The sequence below is a fragment of the Balaenoptera musculus genome, chromosome 4 (assembly GCF_009873245.2).
Source record: "Balaenoptera musculus isolate JJ_BM4_2016_0621 chromosome 4, mBalMus1.pri.v3, whole genome shotgun sequence".
Lineage (NCBI taxonomy): Eukaryota > Metazoa > Chordata > Mammalia > Artiodactyla > Balaenopteridae > Balaenoptera > Balaenoptera musculus.
The window spans coordinates 49,635,457-49,654,930 of record NC_045788.1 but is presented as its reverse complement, the minus strand read 5'-3'; the positions used below and the strand labels follow the sequence as shown (position 1 = coordinate 49,654,930).

At 39.7% G+C, this 19,474-nt stretch overlaps 1 protein-coding gene across 6 annotated transcripts in view; it reads left to right on the top strand.

Moving 5' to 3' along the window:
* Nucleotides 1-19,474, top strand: part of PLD1 (phospholipase D1) — a 212,905-nt gene that overhangs the window by 95,038 nt on the left and 98,393 nt on the right. For all 6 annotated transcript variants that reach the window (XM_036850657.1, XM_036850658.1, XM_036850656.1 and 3 more), the window contains exons 4-9: nt 2,760-2,905; nt 3,146-3,251; nt 4,749-4,814; nt 9,015-9,073; nt 10,104-10,196; nt 17,410-17,562. In XM_036850657.1, coding sequence (XP_036706552.1) covers nt 2,760-2,905; nt 3,146-3,251; nt 4,749-4,814; nt 9,015-9,073; nt 10,104-10,196; nt 17,410-17,562 — 623 coding nt within the window. The remainder of the gene's footprint in view (nt 1-2,759; nt 2,906-3,145; nt 3,252-4,748; nt 4,815-9,014; nt 9,074-10,103; nt 10,197-17,409; nt 17,563-19,474) is intronic.

The window sequence follows — 19,474 nt, the reverse complement described above, 5'->3', positions numbered from 1 at the left end:
CTTATTTCGCCTACCAGCATTTAGTTTGAGAGGTGATAACATGTGGAGGTTAAATGCACAGACTCCAGAGCCAGACCACATGGTTTAATTCCTGTCTTTGCATTGTGATCCTCAGCCATTTACTTAAACTCTCTGTTTCTCAGTTTCCTCATCTGAATAATAGGTATCATAGAACACACCTTTTAGGTTTGTTATGAGGATTTAATAATAATAATACATAGTATAATATAAGAATATTATATATTGTATTATACAAGTATATACTGTATAATACTATGTATTATTATTATTACTAGGTATCTGCTAATGTTATTTATGAAGATAAATATTTAAGCCACCAAACCAGGGACTTCTCTTTGCTCATACTCTTCTGTTAGTCAAGTGAGTTTAGTTCTGTTCTTTTTTTATATATATTAAAATGTTTCCTTTGGATCCTAATTTTTAAAGTATAGTTGATTTACAATATTATATTAATTTCAAGTTCTGTTTTAAATCTTAGTCTGTGTAGGAAAGCTAAGGAGCTTCCTTATCCTACTTAGTGTTTAGTTTACTAAGAAATATGAACTAAATTCATGCAGTTTGAATGTGATTCCAGGTAAATAAAAATGACACTTTTCTAATGACTGAATGCATTCTGTGTGCCGGTTCATGGTTAGGCATTTCTCTTTTCACTCTCCTGACAACCCTGAGGGACATATGTTGCCCCCGCCCCCGGCCCGCCTCCCCAGCAGGAGATATCCCACTTGCCCCTCCCACTCCTCCTGCCACCCTTCTCCACGCTGTGCTCTGTCCCCCCAAGGCTTCCTTGCCTTTGTCTTCTGGCAGGGTTCAGGCAGTGGAGAGCCCAGACTGGGGCCCCCCTGGGCTGGCTGTGTCCCTTGACCAAAGGCATCCTCCCCCCAAGGCAGCCTCTTTACATGGCTCTCTCCTTCCTACTCCAGCACCTGGTCTTGCCTCTCGTCCCTTTGGAACTGGGGATGCCTTCATGAGTCCCAGGTAACTGTCCTCACACTGTGGTTTCCTTACTCTTATCACACCTTCATGGGCAGTCCTTTTATTAAAACTTCTCACACTATTCCAGTTCCAAAAAATTCCAATAATTCTGCTGGGATATTATCTGACAGAAGTGATGCTTGGCTAAGGCTTCATAGCTGGTAGGCTGCATTACAGGGTTGCAAGCCTTTAAAATCTTCAAAAAGGATGGGACAGGCTGTTTCCATTGCCCCACATTACCTTAGAATTGCTAAGAAGTTTAGTGTCCAAAATTCTGGGTTTATGTGTGAAGGGTAAAACTTGGCATTTGCACTGTTTTTTAAGTATTCAGTTTTCTTAGATTGGGAATATAATCCTAGGATATGGGGCAGCTTGTTTAACTTGTATAATTTTTCTTATTTATTTGGCTTGTCTTAAACTGAGCATTTTTCACTTGAATGCAGAGTTTCTGGCCACTCTGAGTTCTCCTGCAACCTTCTCTGTGAAACATGATGCAGGATGATGCCTGTAATATTGGCCAAGGTGAAAGACAGCATATAATATTAGACCCCAGAACTGGGTTTTTTCGACTTCTGGTTATAGTTACTGTCAATGGATCCCAACTAGAGGCAAAGCAAGAGCTGGATTTGAATATTTACCAGCGATATGTTTGGATTCCAGGCTTAAGAGCACAAGTTACATTGATTCTCGTGCTCATTTTTATATACTACATCTACACAGCATGGTCCATGCTTTAGAAGTTTGCAAAATATACCAAACATCAGTAATGATTGGCAGCAGCCCGGGAATCACCCGTGGGGTTGCTGACACCAAAGCCTGGATAAGCTAGTAAAGTAGGAGACATTTACTTTCTTTCACCCCCAACACTTATCAATACCTGTGGCGCCTCAATCTCCCAGCAGGGGCCAGTGCCCTCTAGGTGGTCCAGTGTCTGCTACCCTCCCCTATCCTCCACACACCATGGGAATTTCTCCACAATCTCCTGTGCTTTATGAATATCCCTCCATCTCCTGACACTTTCCACAAAATCAAAACTTGTATCCCCCAGGTCTGTTAGCTCTTCTGATTGAAATAATTCACTAGTCAAATATAAGATATATTTGCGTTTTAGTAAAATATTTAAAAAATTTTAAGCGGAAATTCATTCTAGTTAAGTAGTTGGGGAAGTATTTTGTGTGTAGGAAGATCTTTTGCTCTTTTCCCTCTAATCATCCTGTACCTTCCTAGTCACTGGTGTTGCTTCAGGACAGGGAGATGTTATAGACGAGGATGGACCTTGCAAGGCATTTCAGAAGGAGAGGGCATTAGTGTCTTTTGTGAAGAGCTGAAGTGGGCTAAGAATGACAATGGAAGTCACTTCCTCCAGCTTCCCTCTCACCCACTCCATTGTCTGTTCACTGCTTGTACTTTTGGACAATCCCCTGATGGCTGGTTAAGGCTTTTTCACTCATTGTCTCTTTTACCTGGTTTCTTGTTTCAAGGGTGGGTGTGTGTGTCTATGTATGTGAAACAATAGGACTGGTGGGGGTTTGCCTTTGGTGTGACTCAGAGTTTGTCTTATATATATCATAAGAGGAATATTTAAGAGCATATTATTTCTGTCATCAGTCGTTTTGGAAAACTTTTTGCTTCAGTACTTACACAGAATAAGTAGGCTGGATTTAAAGATACATCCATGTTACTTATTACTTAGCTATTGTTCATTGAGAGATTTTGGAATTTTTGTTGTTATCTAAACTATCAACCATTTTTATTTATCACTATAGGTACCAAGCATCAATCTTTACACTATTGAATTAACACATGGGGAATTTAAATGGCAAGTTAAGAGGAAGTTCAAGCACTTCCAAGAATTTCACAGAGAGCTGCTCAAGTACAAAGCCTTTATCCGAATCCCCATTCCCACCAGAAGGTAACTGTCCCAGAATTAATTATAAAGTTATCCCAGTATACGAGTTGGATTGAAAGAATACTTTATTCATGTTATTGGTTAATTAGTCCATTGTTGGTGAATATTTTTTTATGAAATAGGCTCTTCTAAAAATAAGCTATCTCCTGAAAGATGCTATGACAGTCATGGTTCAAAGAATAATCTAATAAATGTTGGCATTGTGTGTGTGTGTGTCTGTGTGTGTGTGTCTCTGTGTTTTAGACACACATTTAGAAGACAGAATGTCAAAGAAGAGCCTCGAGAGATGCCAAGTTTGCCCCGTTCATCTGAAAACATGATCCAAGAAGAACAGTTCTTTGGTAGAAGGGTGAGTCCTTTCGCTCGTCTGTTGTTCTGAACATACTTCTGTGGTGCTATAGAAACATGGCATCTACTGAGGGGTGAGGTGGACCTGGATGCAACTTCTCTCACCTGCTGGTCCATTACCCAGGCTGGTTTAGCTTTTCTGGAACTAGTTAGGTAACCCTTCTTTCCCAAGCCACTCTGGCCCTGGGGAGGTTGCATTTTCCCAGAAGAGGAAGAGTGTTCTATGTCAGGAGTGACTTTATGTGGAAGCTGCCTACCCCTCAGAAACCTTTTGGGGTTCATTGTGAGGCAAGATTGAGCTCATCATTGAGGGCTTTGAGATCTACTCTTTTAAAATAATCTATTTCCATATATTTGCTTCAGAATTTGTAGTGGCTTCTATGGCCACTATGGACAATATGGAGGTTCCTTAAAAAATCTAAAAATAGAGCTACCATATGACCCTGCAATCCCACTCCTGGGCATATAACCAGAGAAAACCATAATTAGAAAAGATGCATGCACCCCAGTGTTCATTGCAGCATTATTTACAATAGCTAAGACATGCAAGCAACCTAAATGTCCATCGACAGATGAATGGATAAAGATGTGTTATACACATACTATGGAATATTACTCAGCCTTAAAAAAGAATGAAATAATGCCATTTGCAACAACATGGATGGACTTAGAGATATCATACTAAGCAAAGTAAGCCAGAGAAAGAAAAATATCATATAATATTGCTTATATGTGGAATCTAAAAAAAAGATACAGATGAACTTATATACAAAACAGAAATAGACTCACAGACATAGAAAACAAACTTATGGTTACCAAGGGGAAAAGTGGGGGGAGGGATAAATTAAGAGTTTGTATATTAACATATACACACTACTATATATAAAATAGATAACCAACAAAAACCAACTGTATAGCACAGGGAACTATACTCAATATTTTATAATAACCTATAACGGAAAAGAATCTGAGAAAAATAGATATGTATGTATGTATGTATAACTGAATCACTTTGCTGTACACCTGAAACTAACACAGTATTGTGAATCAACTATACTTCAATTAAAATAAATAAGTAAAAATAAAAAAAGAATTTATAGTGGCTTGTTCTAAATATATGTAAATATCATTCCCAAACTATAGATGGGACAGTTAGAGTCTCAGAAGAGTAGGACAAAGTACAGACACGTACAACAGTAGAACAGAAACCTCAGGACGGGGGACACTTCTGCCCACACTGGTTCAGTGATATGGTGCTGCATAGGGCAGAAGATTAATTCACTTTTTACCAGAAAATTAACACATAAATGTCAGTTCTGTTTTGCAATCTGAAACTTTTATGTTCTGAGAGGGATGTATTCAGGGTTCCTTGTCCAATGAAAACATTAATAAATAATTAACTTACAGAAGTTAAGATGGAACAGTCATGTCATTTGTCACTGTTTACATTTTCCCCTTAGTATGATGATATCTCTAATGTAAAATATTTGCATTACAGAAACAACTAGAGGATTACTTGACAAAATTACTAAAAATGCCCATGTATAGAAACTATCATGCAACAGTAAGTACTATTCAGTGATTTAAATTTTGAAATAATTTATAAAACTGTAAAGCTAAATTTTGGATCATTTTATTAACACAAGTGCTTGTATTCACTTCTGCATTGTTCCGTGGGTTAAACTAAATGAAATGAATCCAAAATTGATTTGTCAGCAAGGATCCAGTATATGAGGATGCTGTTTTTTAAATATCAAAATATAAGTTAATTAATATGTCTATAACAATAGATTTAAATGAACTTGAAATGCTACTACAGGCTAGATTATCTAGAAATCAACCTCCTTCTCTCCTCAGGCTTCCAGAATAATGCCGAAAAGCGTTTCTAATGCTGAAGAAAAAACATTGAGTAGTAGGTGATGAAAACAGTTGAGCAGAGTGGAATACCCAAAGATTATACAGAGCATACAGTGATTGCGATCTGATTGGCCTGTGATGCCCGTAAAAGGCTTGTCTTTTCACGTGTAAGTGAGAAGCATGGGAAGAGCTAAGGAGAGAAAAAGCTCTAGAGAATTCAGAGAAAAGAGAGGAGAGGTGGTGAGTCTTGGAAGCAGCTGCAGAAACTTAAGTTTGGGAGGCACGTGGCTGGCAAGCAGGAGGAAGTGGGCTTCACAGAAGGCATCAGAAAACAATGAGCTCCGCCTTCTTAGAGGCCCTTGAGGCCTGGGGCAGGGGTAGGGGCGTGGTGGTGGTGGTGTTAAAGGGTTAGCCTTCAATTATCCAAAGGTTCAGATAACTGAGAGGGCACTGCATTATTATATTCTGTGCCTGTGTATGTATAAACCGTATTGCTGTGGAGGTTGAATATGTGTGTATGGTATGTGTGCAGAACTTCAGAGTAGCTGCAGTTATGATTCGGCCTCTAGTTTAGAGAATGGCATGCACACGTGGACAGAAAGAGGGAAGCCTGCTGTATTTAGGAGAGGAAGCAAGAGTGCCTTGACTCTTGGGAGTTTTTTGGTGCCTCGTTGCCCTATCGCTGCCTGCCTGTGTGTTGATGACTGCTGGGCGTGCACCTAGCTGGTCCCCTTTACACACAAATGACCTGGGGCCGGGCCACAGCCCACCTTCTGCAGCAACTTGCACTGTGATGTTCCATGGACTTAAAGGACCTTCTGTGGTTTCATAATCCCGGAGAAGAGTTTCCCCAGGGAAACCAGCAATTTGGATCCAACCAGAGAACCTCAAGAGAAGGCTGATGGGAAGGATTTCTTCCTTTCTAGGACTCAGGAATGTGCATCTTTGAAAGAACATAACGAATAAGGATATTACTTCTATTATTACTAAAAATGCTGCTTCCTGTCGTATTCTCTGAAATCAGACATGCTGTTTTCTTAGAGAATTATTTAAATGCGTGCTAGTACCAGCATGCAGTAATTTTCCATTTGTTTTACTTTCCTGCCTGCCTGTGACTTGGCTTTAATATTTCTTTTGGCCCTTGAACAGTACTTGCTGAGTTTAGTCTTCTTTTTCTGCGTGCCTTTCTATATTTTGGAGTCTAATGTTGATTTTTAAATGTTTTACATTTTTTCAAAATGTTCATTTTAATTTCTTTTCCAATTATAAAAATCTTTTAAAAGTTGAGCCATATTGTATTTAGATATTCCAGAGTGTCTTCTAAACATTTCCTTTGGAAGGGAAAACCTGGTTTAAACTGACTATATGTTACTTCTTATTTTTTATTTTATTTTATTTTTTGCTGCCCTGCTCAGCTTGCAGGATCTTAGTTCCCTAACCAGGGATTGAACCCGGGGCCACGGCAGTGAAAGCACTGAGTCCTAACCACTGTACTGCCAGGGAATCCCTCTTTTTTGGTGGCTACTTAGATTATTCTCCCTAACAGCGGAATTCTCCAAAATGCTTCAAGCATGGGATACAATTTGATCTGTCTTAATTTTCTAACGTTATTTTCCTCTCACACTAATTATAATTTGTCCCAGAGACTAGATTTGCAGGCCTCTGTCTCATATTTGAGAAACTAGATTGGCATCTGTGTGTCTCCTTTGATAATTGTGAGACATATTAAAACTTCTGTCTGCAAAAAACATATTAAAAGTTATTTTTATATAATCACATGTAATTAACTTATATTTTTATAAGTGTAAAACGAGCCCCCAGTAATTTCTAGGGTCCGTTATTACCCCTCAGGTTTGTTGCTTGTCCCTTTGGCATGGGAACCCTTTGCTTCCCTGTTTCCCTAATATTTAAATGTGCTTTTTTCACGAGTTCCATTGGAAAGAAGATATTGATTAGTACATTATTCAGAGATCAATAAGCCCTATGGATTATTGTCAGGCTAAATTGATCTTTAAATTCTTATTCCTGAGAATCACCTGCCCAAATGGAGAATGGAATTCTTATCCCTGAAGATGCATGGAGAAGTTTGGACAATACAATATTATATTTCAAATTGTATTATTTAGGATTGCTTCTAAATTGGCTTTGCCACATTTTTTTTCAATTCCATAAATCTGTATTAGAACATTTATTGCCAAAGATTTTTTTTCTATGTAATAGGACTAGTTCTTCCTTCAAATTTCTCTTTAGTAAACCATTAGGATAAATTTAAATTTTATCTTAATACACAACTTTAAATTTTCTGCATTGCTAATGTGTACCTTTTAATTTAGATGAAATTCTTTACATTTAGCAATTTTGGTATGATATTCTGAAGTTATAGTTTCTGAATTAGTTCAAAGAATATTTCTGTTGTCAACTATTTGATAAGAGCTATGTGCATAAGAAAATATCCAGGTAATAGATAAGTGGTTTCCCTGAAGTTTGCTTTTCATTTCCTATTCTTCCATTCAACTAGTCTCTGACTTTGCATAATTTAGTTACACCTCTGTAGTAGTTTCTTCCAGTGTAAACTAGGGTTAGTATTTTTCTCTCTGCTCCTTAGAGATAAAATGAGAACTTATGGCTTAGGATCTTGAGGCAGTTTGGATTCTGTGGCTTAAAGTCTATGGTATCACTTCTAATAACCTATGTATTTCTATATTTTCTGATTAGAAAGCAGTTCCACAAATCAGATTTTAAAAATGTATGGTACCGAATTACCATGTTTTAGATAAGAAATAAAATGTAAAGACCTTGACTTTCAAAATCCTTATAAAAAGTACTATGTGAAGATATGTTTGATTTGGGGTTTTTAAAGATATTTAAATCCTTTTGAATTTCAAAGACTTCTTCAAATAACCCTAAGAAAGAAAACCAAGCATTTAATTGGACTTCACAAGTACTGACAGCTTTGAGAGGTGTGTAATTTTTCTTGCAAGGTTAATATTAGAGAGTCCCAATCATGTACACAAAACTTCAAAGGAAAATTGTTATGTTTCATTTTATTAATCCCATTTACAAGCCCAGATCAAGTGCCGTTTCCTCTGTGATGTCACATTAGCTAGGAAGTGGTCACCCTCTCCCTATAACTCTATAACTTTATAACCACTTTTCCATGTAACTGTTATGGTTCTTCCCGTAGAACTTGGTTGATGTGGAGTGTTTTCCATGTCTGGTCTCCCCTTTGCCTCCTAATGCCAGGAGTGTATCTTTTTCGTCTTTGATTTTCTATTAAGGCTGTTATTGCCATGGTCTACTGCCATTGGCAGATCTCTCCATGACCTTCTTTTTTTTTTTTTTTTTTTTTTTTCACACACACACACTGTATTTTATTTTTACAAGAGATAAATAGACTGACACCAAGCATTGTAAATGGATGACCACAACAAAAGCAACAATGATTGCAATTACCAAACACGAAACACACTCATACTATGTCATAATATTGACGTTCAGTCCAGTAATCCTCCACTGTAACAGCTCCTTTACTTTGCAGTGAAAATTGATTTGTATATTCTTTGCCTCTGAGTCCTTGTGGGATTTTTTTTTTTTTAATTCAAACAGAAAGTCACAAGTTTCTGGTAACTGTACTGCTGAACTGAATGAATAAGCATTTCCATGACCTTCTTGAGCATTTGTCTCTTCATCTTAGAGCACACATCACTTTCTTGATTGTATTAATTGTGTATATGCTTCTAAAATATACTCTTTCAGGGCAATACCATTATTAATGATCTGTGTCGTCTGTAGAGTACCCCAGATGTGTTTATACATGAAGGTACCTAATAATATTTTTCTGAATGCATAAATTTCTCCCCCTCTTTTTTTTTGCTTTCTAAAGTTTGGATTTTTGGCCTCTTTTCAGGCAGAATTCCTTGATATAAGCCAGCTGTCCTTCATCCATGATTTGGGACCAAAGGGCATGTAAGTTCCAGTGTCGGATCTTTAAGGAGAAGTGTGAAAAGTTGATGAGCATTAACACTTGATTTATTAACATTTGCCAAGGTGATGGAGCTCACCTGGCTTCACTGATAGCTGCTTTTCTTCCCAACAGAGTTAGAGCAACTGAGGGACCTATTTATACAAAACAGAGTATCTTGCTACTTTCAACAAGGGTGTCAACTGCTCCACTCTCCTCCTCTCACCCCACAGTAGGGGTGTTTAACAGAGGTGGCAAATATGATGTGTGGGAGAATGCCTTAAAAATCAAATATACAAGATCCCTTCTTTTAATCACTGATAACTAAAAATAATACTGTATAAAATGTATGCCAAGTAATAGGGTTGAAATTTACTTAATGATTATTTTCCTTCATAATATGAGAGCCTGATATTGCGAAGAGCTTAACTTTTGTAGTAAAGAGCGTTGTTAGCAGCTGTTTTAATTTTTGTTTGTTTAGCCATTATTATTATTCTTTCTTTTCACATCTTTCAAAACCAGGATATTTTTCCTTCCAAAGTATCGGTAATAGCTTTGCTCTGCTTCTTTGGCATGGCTTTGTCCCAGAGCTGTAGGTGAAGGGATGCAGAAATATATCTGTGGAATCTGTGGGTGAGCATCTCCAGTGGTCTCAGCAGCAGCTGAACCTTCCCCGTGCAGGCACTTAGCAACGCGTGGGGTCTTTTTCAGGCTGTCACAGTGACTGGAGGGAACGCTCAGCATTCAGAGCCAGAAGCTGGAATGCTTAAGGTCCTGCAGTGTGTACAACAGAATTATGCTGCCCCCTCAGTGCCAACAGGCCTACATCTGACCAGAGTACTTTAAAAGATTAGCTGCTGGAGTACTCAGCCTAGTAAACATAGCATTGAGCTATTTGACAGTGAAAGAGGAAAAAGTGGGGAGGAAAGACACGGGAGAATGAAACGGTTTATTTAGTCCTAAGTTGTGAGGCTGTATCAGCTAAGTGTGAGCTGGAAGCTTGAAGATGATGGGTTACCTTGATGTCTCTTTCAGAGAAGGTATGATAATGAAAAGATCCGGTGGACACAGAATACCAGGCTTGAACTGCTGTGGTCAGGGAAGGGCCTGCTACCGGTGGTCCAAAAGGTAGGACTTGAGAGTTTTGTGTGTTTGTTTTAATAAACTGAGTATTTGGGGAGTTTTTATATACTAGTTTTCAGTGATAAATCTTTGAAAGTCATGGCAGAGCAAATTTTAAATTAAGTTCCAGGTTTCAGCTCTATTTAAACGTTCTGCTCAAACTTGGACTTGTAGGCAGAGTGTGCCAATTACATACATAAAGGCCTCGTGGGCCATAGGATTCAAAAATTGCTCAGCCAAAGAACATAGACAGTGGCCAATAAGTACAAGTAAATACGCTCAACATCACTAGTCATTAGGGTAATGTAAATCAAAACCACAGTGATATACAACTTCATACCCACTAGGATGGCTATGATAAAAAAAGATGGACAATAGCAAGTGTTCACAAGGATGTAGAGAAATTGGAACCCTCATACATTGCTGGTGCATCACGTGAAATGATGCACCCACTTTGGAAAACAGTGCGGTAGTTCCTCAAAATGTTAAACGTACAGTTACCATATGCCCCAGCAAATCCACTCCTAGCTACTTCCAAAGAGAACGGAAAAAATATGTCTATATTAAAACTTATACGTGAATGTTCATAGCAGCATTATTCAGAGTAGCTGGACATTAAAGTATAAGCTAAAAAGATAAAAATTGGTCAGAGTTCAGGGATAATTTTAGTTATATCTGTGAGAATGTATATTATGGTGAGTGTGATATAGACCTATGTCCTGTCCAACTAAAGACTCCTTGTGTAGCAGTATTCTTATCTGATTCTTATTTGTTCCTCAAAGCATTTATCACAATGTTTTGAACATAATAGACAATAGCTATTTGTTCCAATAATAATTTACTGGAATTTTGAAAAATATTAAGAACTATATGTTATTTCTCTAACCTTGAAAAAGATATATGAACTCATGTGTAAAAATGAAATTGAGCTATGTGTGGGTTAAAAATACACGAACTTAAAACTAGAATCTACCTTTAAACATATTTCACATACACTGCCAGCAAAAAATACCATTAAGTTGAGCTCTTACTTTCTGGGTTTTGAAAGGATAGAAGGAAAAGATCAAGAGATTTGGCTAGAGAAAACGGAAAATTTCTGTGTTACAAAAAATTTTTTTACTAAAATAAACAGGGAAACAATAGACTAGAAAATATTTGCTTTCAAATCAACTTCTGTAATTTATATAGGGAAACTTGTGGTATAAGTAACATCACAGGAAATTCAGAGACTCCCACTTGAAGTATCTTCCCACCCTCTCCCACCCCCAATTGTACAGAACCCAGGGGAACACCAAATGCCAAGCCGGGAGAGGAGCAGAGTATAAGCCAGCCTGCTTCTGCCCTTGCTTCCTGCCCCATGTCATGCCTCTCTGGGAGACAGAACTTCCCAGCCCACTGGGGCCCTGGTACAGATTCCTCCTGCCTGCTCCTCCTCAGTCACCAACTTTGCCTAAGGTTGCTGCTGAGTGCCAAGTACGGATTTCAGACTGCAAGACTTTGACTGAAGTCTTGCTCTGGGCTGCCTGAACAGAGCAGGCTGGAAGCGTTCTCAGCCCCCAGGAACAGCCCTCAGCCAAGAGCTGCCAGGAGTCCAGCCCCTTCACCCCCCGGGTGGGGTGATTCTGCAGCAAGCTCTGTACCCTCTCCTGGAGTTCCCCAGCAGATCTGCAGCCCAACTGCCCACAGTAAAGTGTGTGAAAACACATCCTTGATGGCTCCCTTCCTGCTCTTCCTTCCCGTCCTTCCCTTCCTGTGCTTCCTATTAAGCTCCCTGATAAGTCCCTTTACAAACTTCTTTCACTTACATCCTTGTCTCAGAGTTGACTTCTGGAGCAACCCAACCTAAGACATCTACTCAAGAAATGGAAGCCTTGATCTGGTCCCTTTTGTCATTTATTGAGTACCTAATGTTTGCCAGGCTGTATTCTAGCCGCTGTGAGAACAGTGGTGAACAAGATGAGGTCCCTGCCCTCACAGAGCTCTATTGGAGGGGAACGCAGGCAGTGGAGAAGCTGACAAGCAATGTGAACGACATCAGCGCAAGTGGTGATCAGAGCTTTGAAGGAAAAAGAAGGCAATGGGATAATGAGGGACTTGAGGACTGCAGGTGGCGACTTTAGCTCTGGGAGCCAAGGAACTGATGTTTGAGTTTAACCTCTATGAGAAGGGGCAGCCCGAAAAGTTGGGGGGGGAAGACTTTGTTATATAAAGGAAATACACCTCCCCGACTTTTAAAGTCTGGATTATATCAGACTTCAACCAGTTCAATCTAAAAAGCTATGATCCTCCCAGGAATGAAATGTGTCATCATTTTAAATTGTGTAAATCTTTCCATGAAGCTTGAAGCCTTGGTTCCATATGAATAAGTATTTCCTGAGTCACATTCGTGGGGTATAAAATGTCAGTACCAAATAAAGATGATAAGATATAGCTGACAAAATTTGTTTCGAAAATTTCCCATACTAGAAGGCTATTGGTGTCTAAACGGGAGTTTACTTTTAAGGGCAACAACTCGGTCATAACTCTCTGTGTTATTTTTGTATCCATAAAAAACCATTCTGATTGCTTTATATATTCTATATTGACAAATTGCCATAAGGCAAACAAGGCAATCAAACTTTCAGTCAAGTCTCATAATGACCTTGTCTCAGGCACAAGTAGAAAGAAAAAAAATGGCAAACACAGCAAACATTTCTTCCCACAATTTAAAACATCTACTTAAACAGCACATCCTATTGATGGACTAGATGATGTTTCTTATCTCAAATAATGTCTTAAAAGGAAGAGATAAATAGTTTTTAACACATTTAGCATTTACTGAACTGTGAGCTATACCAAGAATTACAATTTTTAGACAGTGACAGTGTCTAAATGATTTCATTTACTCTCTGGGGCCCATTTGTACAGCCATTATTTAGGCAAAAGGATGGCTTTGCCTGAAGACTTGCTCTTGGCCCTGGGAAGATACCAGTGGACGTGACACACATTCCCTGCTCTCAAGGCTCTCTTTTTCTAGTGGAGGAGAGACAATAAACAAGCAGACATAAATAGTTCCAGATAGTGATGAGTGCTATGAAGAAGCTAAACAGGATGGAGTAGTGGGTGGGATGGGAGCCCAGGAAAGCCTCCCTGTGGAGGAATGTTTAAACCAAAGGTTGATGGATAGGAAGGGACTGCCCATGGGAGGATCTGGAAGAAATAATTTCTGGGTGAGGAATAGCAAACGTGGAAGCCCAAAGAACAAGTTTAGCAAGTCTCAGGACCAGTGGGACCAGCGTGGTGGGAGTGAAGGGGAGGAGACGAGGCTGAGAAGGTGATGTCTGGCTCATGTGGGTCTCTCTGTATCTTAATGACACGGCAAGTAGTAGCACAGGTGGTCACATCTTGTTAGAACAGACCATAATCTCACCTTCTTTAGAACAAGACTACTCATAAAAGCTCACGTTATATTGGTGCCAGGCACTGTGTTAAGCAACGTCCATGAATCATCTCAGTGATTCCTCACAAACACTTATGAGCTGGGCATTATTTTTATCCTCGTTTTATGGATTTAGACCTCAGGCTCAGTTACCCAAGTTCACACAAGTGCACAAGTGGCAAAACCGGAATTGGAGCCCAGGGAGGCTGACTTCAAGGCAGACGCTTAGTCCCTGAGCAGCAGGGACTGACCCCCTGAAGGCTGCTTGATGGATTCCTTTCTTTTTTTTTAAATTTTTTTTTTAAATTAATTAATTTATTTATTTAGTTTTGGCTGTGTTGGGTCTTCGTTTCTGCGCGAGGGCTTTCTCTAGTTGCGGCGAGCGGGGGCCACTCTTCATCGCGGTGCGCGGGCCTCTCACTATCGCGGCCTCTCTTGTTGCGGAGCACAGGCTCCAGACGCGCAGGCTCAGTAGTTGTGGCTCGCGGGCCTAGTTGCTCCGCGGCATGTGGGATCTTCCCAGATCAGGGCCCGAACCCGTGTACCGTGCATTGGCAGGCAGATTCTCAACCACTGCGCCACCAGGGAAGCCCCTGGATTCCTTTCTTGATGCGTATTCCCCTGTTAAAGAAAAACATCTATTGACAACAGAGAGAAAGGGGAGAAACCAGAAGAGGTTTGATGAATGGCATAAATAAGAAGAGCTTTAAATAAAGGCCAGGCATCCATTCACCTTATATCTAATGACTGTTGTAGAGGGCAACTCATCATTGTCAAAACGGAAGCCATTATCTTTGGCCTTCAACTTTCAAAATCCAGCGGTCACGACTAAACTGTTCTGTATTTCCAGGCTGCCACATCTTGGACTTTCTTTCTCAGTGTGACAAACCTGCCAGCTGTGGTTTTCAAAGCCTGTGGCTCCTTCCCTGTCAGCAATATAGCACACCGGTGCTCTGGGCCTGTGCCCTGCTGTCTGCTCTCTAGCTTGCATCGAAAGTCAAGCTGGGACAAGGGACTGTAGCTAAAGAAGGACCTTTACGAGATATGTGATCCATCTACTCTCTTTTAACCTTGACCAACTTTTTATCAACAGGCAGCTACATGTCTGGACTCATAACTCAGCCCCATCAGTATGCCTGAGTTACCATGTGATATCATGGCCTTGGCATTTATATTGAGCAGAGTTATGAGAATTCTTATAAAACAGAAATTTCTGCATTTGCTGAAAATCATTGAGAATGTTATCCATTAATATTGTTCAATTGCCTTATTAGTTTCCAAGTGAGAAACTTCCTTTGGAATTTAGTGTTTTGGTGGGCGACCTCTTTATTTCCTTAATTTATTCATTTGATAAGAAAAGCCAGGAAGGGACTTTCCTGGTGGCACAGTGGTTAAGAATCCGCCTGCCAGTGCAGGGGACACGGGTTCGAGCCTTGGTCCGGGAAGATCCCACATGCCGTGGAGCAACTAAGCCCGTGCACCACAACTACTGAGCCTGCGCTCTAGAGCCCGCAAGCCACAACTACTGAAGCCCGCGCGCCTAGAGCCCATGCTCCGTGACAAGAGAAGCCACCGCAATGAGAAGCCCACGCGCTGCAACGAAGAGTAGCCCCCGCTTGCCGCAACTAGAGAAAGCCTGCACGCAGCAACAAAGACCCAACGCAGCCAAAAATAAATAAATAAATTTACAAAAAAAGAAAGAAAAACCAGGAAGCTCAAACCCACGTTGGCATGCCATCACCATAATTATATTAGTGTTGTGCTTAGGTGTTTGCTTTCTGTGACCTTGATATTTTTCCTTTTATTAACCGTAGCACATGTATATCCTTTACTGTGTTATCCTAAATCCATCCCACGCCCTTTTATTGGAAAGGAGACAGCCTATATATTAAAAAACAAATGAATTAAATGAAACCATGTGGAAATCAATGTAGATTTGTGTACATTAAATCCCAAATTAGAGAGCCACTAAAATGTAATGTGGTTAGCAATTTCAGTAATGATTTGTTATACATTTCTTTTAAATGCTGAGTTCACATGTTACGTTTACAGTATTAGTTAATTTATGTTCAGGTGTTCTGGCCTTACCTATTTCATAATGTGCTTTACATTGCCTAACGTGTGATATAATACTCCCATTGTTACTTTATTTAGTTATCGACCGATTCATTTGTTCACTATACAATCTCAGGTGGATATGATGTTAGATGCAGCTTGACAAAGTTGCCATTTGTTTTCACTTCAAATCAATCCCACCTTCTCTCTCTTGCTCTTTCCACTGTCAGTGTCACACCTATCATCTGCGTCCTGACTACGCAAGGTGAGGTCCTAACCTCAGCATCCCCTTCGAGTCTTGTTAGAATGCAGAATCTCAGGCCCCGCCCCAGGCCTACCGAATCAGACTCCGCACTTTAACAGGATCCCCGGTGATGCATATTCACAGTGAAGTGGTGAGAAGCACTGTTCTCTATTACTACAGCAGCTTGCTCACCTGCTACAGGACATCCTTCTTTATCCTTCAGACCTTTCTTTCTGAAATATAGTTCCCATGATTTATTTTCCCTTTGCCTTGCCAGGGCAGGAGGATTCCCTTATTTAAAAGGCATCTGGGTGTTTTTTTAGAAACACAGATTGTCCGGCCTTTTTAATGGATCTGTGGTAGGGCCTAGGAATCTACCGTTTTTTTAACAAGCATCTCAAGAGATTCTGATGATCAGGCAAGTTTAGAAAAAACTGGTTGCATGATGTAAAGTCATCCTCCTTCGCACGGCCTTCAGACCCTCCTCAGTGTGGCCTTTGCCTGTTCCCCACGCCCACCCCACCTACCTTCACTGTCCATTTTCTCATACTACACCTCCTGAAACCCCGGCCTCCCCAGACTTTCTTCCAATACAGGCAGCATTCCCACATGTTAGAGCCTTTGCTAACTTCCCTCCATACGGGATGTACACCTTGAACCCTTTGGGCTCTACGTGGTGGGCTTCTTCCTGGCCTCCCTCAGACACCAGCTCTTTGGGAGAATGCCACTAGCTCATTCTCTTAGTGAGAACTAAGGAATCCCTCCTCCTTACATCACTTTTTGCTTTTTTCCTCTAGTACCTATCCATTCAGCCTAGAATTGTCATCGTGCCCCACTAGCCTAATAAGCCCCTTTGAGAACATGTCTGATTTATCTTTGTGTTGTTTCTACCTCTGCCCGAACTCCCAGTGTATCACTGTACTTTTGCATCATGAGGCTCTTAAATAGATATTGGATTGAATGCAGATATACTTTTGAGAGACCGTGTTCCACTCAGCCTCATTTATTAATGGTCCTTAAAGCCACCAATAATTTGAAATGAACAACAATATGTAGATTATTGGATGCTTACTGGATTTTTTTGAAAGGGGGGTTTTACTTACTCAGAGACTCACTGGCCTCTTTTATGGTGGTGTATTTTAGCAAACACCAACCCATTCCACTTTTCGAACAACTATGGTGCCTGCTTTGCATGCTATTAGCTCTGCCTGCCCATGTCAGGGGCATTCTTCCAGGATTTGCCATTAGTGTTTAAAGAGCTAATGAATTGTTTTGAATTGCTTGGTGCCAGTACTTCTCAGAAAAACATAATAGGAAGATTTTTTATTATTTTTTGTTTTATAGTGTTTTCATATTTTTTAAAAAATAGATCCCTTGTGTAAAAAATAAAGTTACGTTTACTGTCTGCTAGAGTGTTTATACTTCAGACATGTCATAATAATTTGTTCTTTTTGTTTCAGTAATTCAGTACAACTTTAAAAATACTTATTTCCTTCTTACAGGTGGTTGATAGTAAAAGATTCCTTTCTACTATATATGAAACCAGACAGCGGTGCTATTGCCTTCGTCCTGCTGGTAGATAAAGAATTCAGAGTTAAGGTGGGAAAGAAGGAGACGGAGACGAAATATGGACTCCGAATTGATAATCTTTCAAGGTACAAATTGGAAATATTTTTAAAAGATTTCTCTAAAAACAGAGTTTTTCTCCCAACCTTAAGTGAAGAAGATGGTAAAATAATTTAGATGTTAGAAAATTGTTATTTAGAACTCATTCTCAATCAAAAGTGATGAAACTACTTTTCTTTTTGTATATTTTTAAGATGTGAATTACATATGTACACGAGTCAGAATAAATGATCCCATGTGTTGCTACGTGCCTGTTTTAATAAAATATATGCCTATTTTAACAAAATTGACTACCCAATAATACCAATTTACCAAACAGATAAGGAGTAATAATTCATATTTTTAAAAAGTAAAAATTTACTTTATAAATTGATATCCTTTTATTAACAAAACATGTAAAAAGTGATTTGATTACAAAAATTCTGTTTACATACAGATTTTAAGAAAGATACCTTGAAGGATACTCAACTGCACATTTACTATAGATTTTATTAGCGAGTGTGTGTGTGTTGATAAATGTTTGTTTCTGGAAGACTGTAGTTATACAATATATGTGTGTCTTTATATATACATCTGTCTCTATAAAGTTCAGCCTCATGTATATAGATACTTATAGATATAATTTCTCTCTTTATACACAGACATTAAATATATATATATATATTATATAAATATGCTACTCTTAGTAATATGTTTGCATGTGTGTTTGTGTGTGTGAAAAAAAGTGCTGAACTTCCTGATCTCTGACAATAGAAGGTTCAGGATTGGTTATTGGAAATGTAGTGGTGCTGCTAATAAACCTCCCTCCTGGGAATCCCTGGTGGTCCAGGGGTTAGGACTCTGTGGTCTCAGCTGTCACTGCCCAGGGTCCAGGTTCAATACCTGGTCAGGGAACTAAAATCCCACAAGCTGCGTGGCATGGCCAACAAACAAACAAACAATCAAACAAAAAAAACCCCACCTCTCTCCTGGTACTATACTTTCCTGTTTTCTGGGGGACTGTAGAAATCAGGCCACAGTTCTCATTGGTCGCTATAACAGTTACTTACTGGCCGTCTTATCTCCATCTCCTATCCTCACTCACTTGCACACCCTTGCCAAATGAATCCATACAGATCCAGGTTTCATCTGCTTCCTCCCTGGTGTAAGTGGTCCTCCTCATTGTATCAAACAAGCCTAAGTTCCTCCATTTACAATCTGAGGCCTTTTATCTCTCTGCCTTTATTGGCAACCCCTCCCTAATACAGCCTTTCAGTTCTATGGAGACGGTTCTCTTCACCATCCCTTCTCACACATTTTTAAATTCCTCTTCACCTTTCTCCTTCCTGTCTCCATGTTTGGAATGGTTTTTTTTTTTTTTCTTAACTCTGGCTCACATCCTGTGATAAGACCACTGTTTGTCACTATCTCTTCTACAATATCTGTTTCTCATAACTGGTTTTCAGAGGCATTTCAACTCAGTTGGAGTAGTACTATCATGTTGGCTCAAGCCCAGGCACTTTCCATGCCCTCCTGACCTGCCCGCAGAGTCCTGTGTCAGCCCTGCGGCGGCGGATGGAGAATGCCTCACTGCTCCCAGCACCACGTCTCACCTCGCCCCTCGCCAACCCGCAGACAAAAGCCAAGCATCAATGTTAGGATGTTTGGACATCCCTAATCTTTATAAATAATTATTTTGGGGTCTGTGAATACAGCCCCTCCCCTGCTTCTCATCAGGATCATTGTATTTCCCCCCAAAGGCAAACTCTCCCTCCTCACTCACAGGGCTTTTTATACTGAGGTGGGTTTCTCCCTAAATGGCAGGGAGACCGCTGGCTCCAACACCTTGTTTTCTCTGAACTTCAAATTTGGATAACTTATTCCCACCTCTTGGTGTTACTCACCAATTCTGACATTTGTCATGTAATAACTTTTTATGATCTCCGACTCTGAATTTTTTTT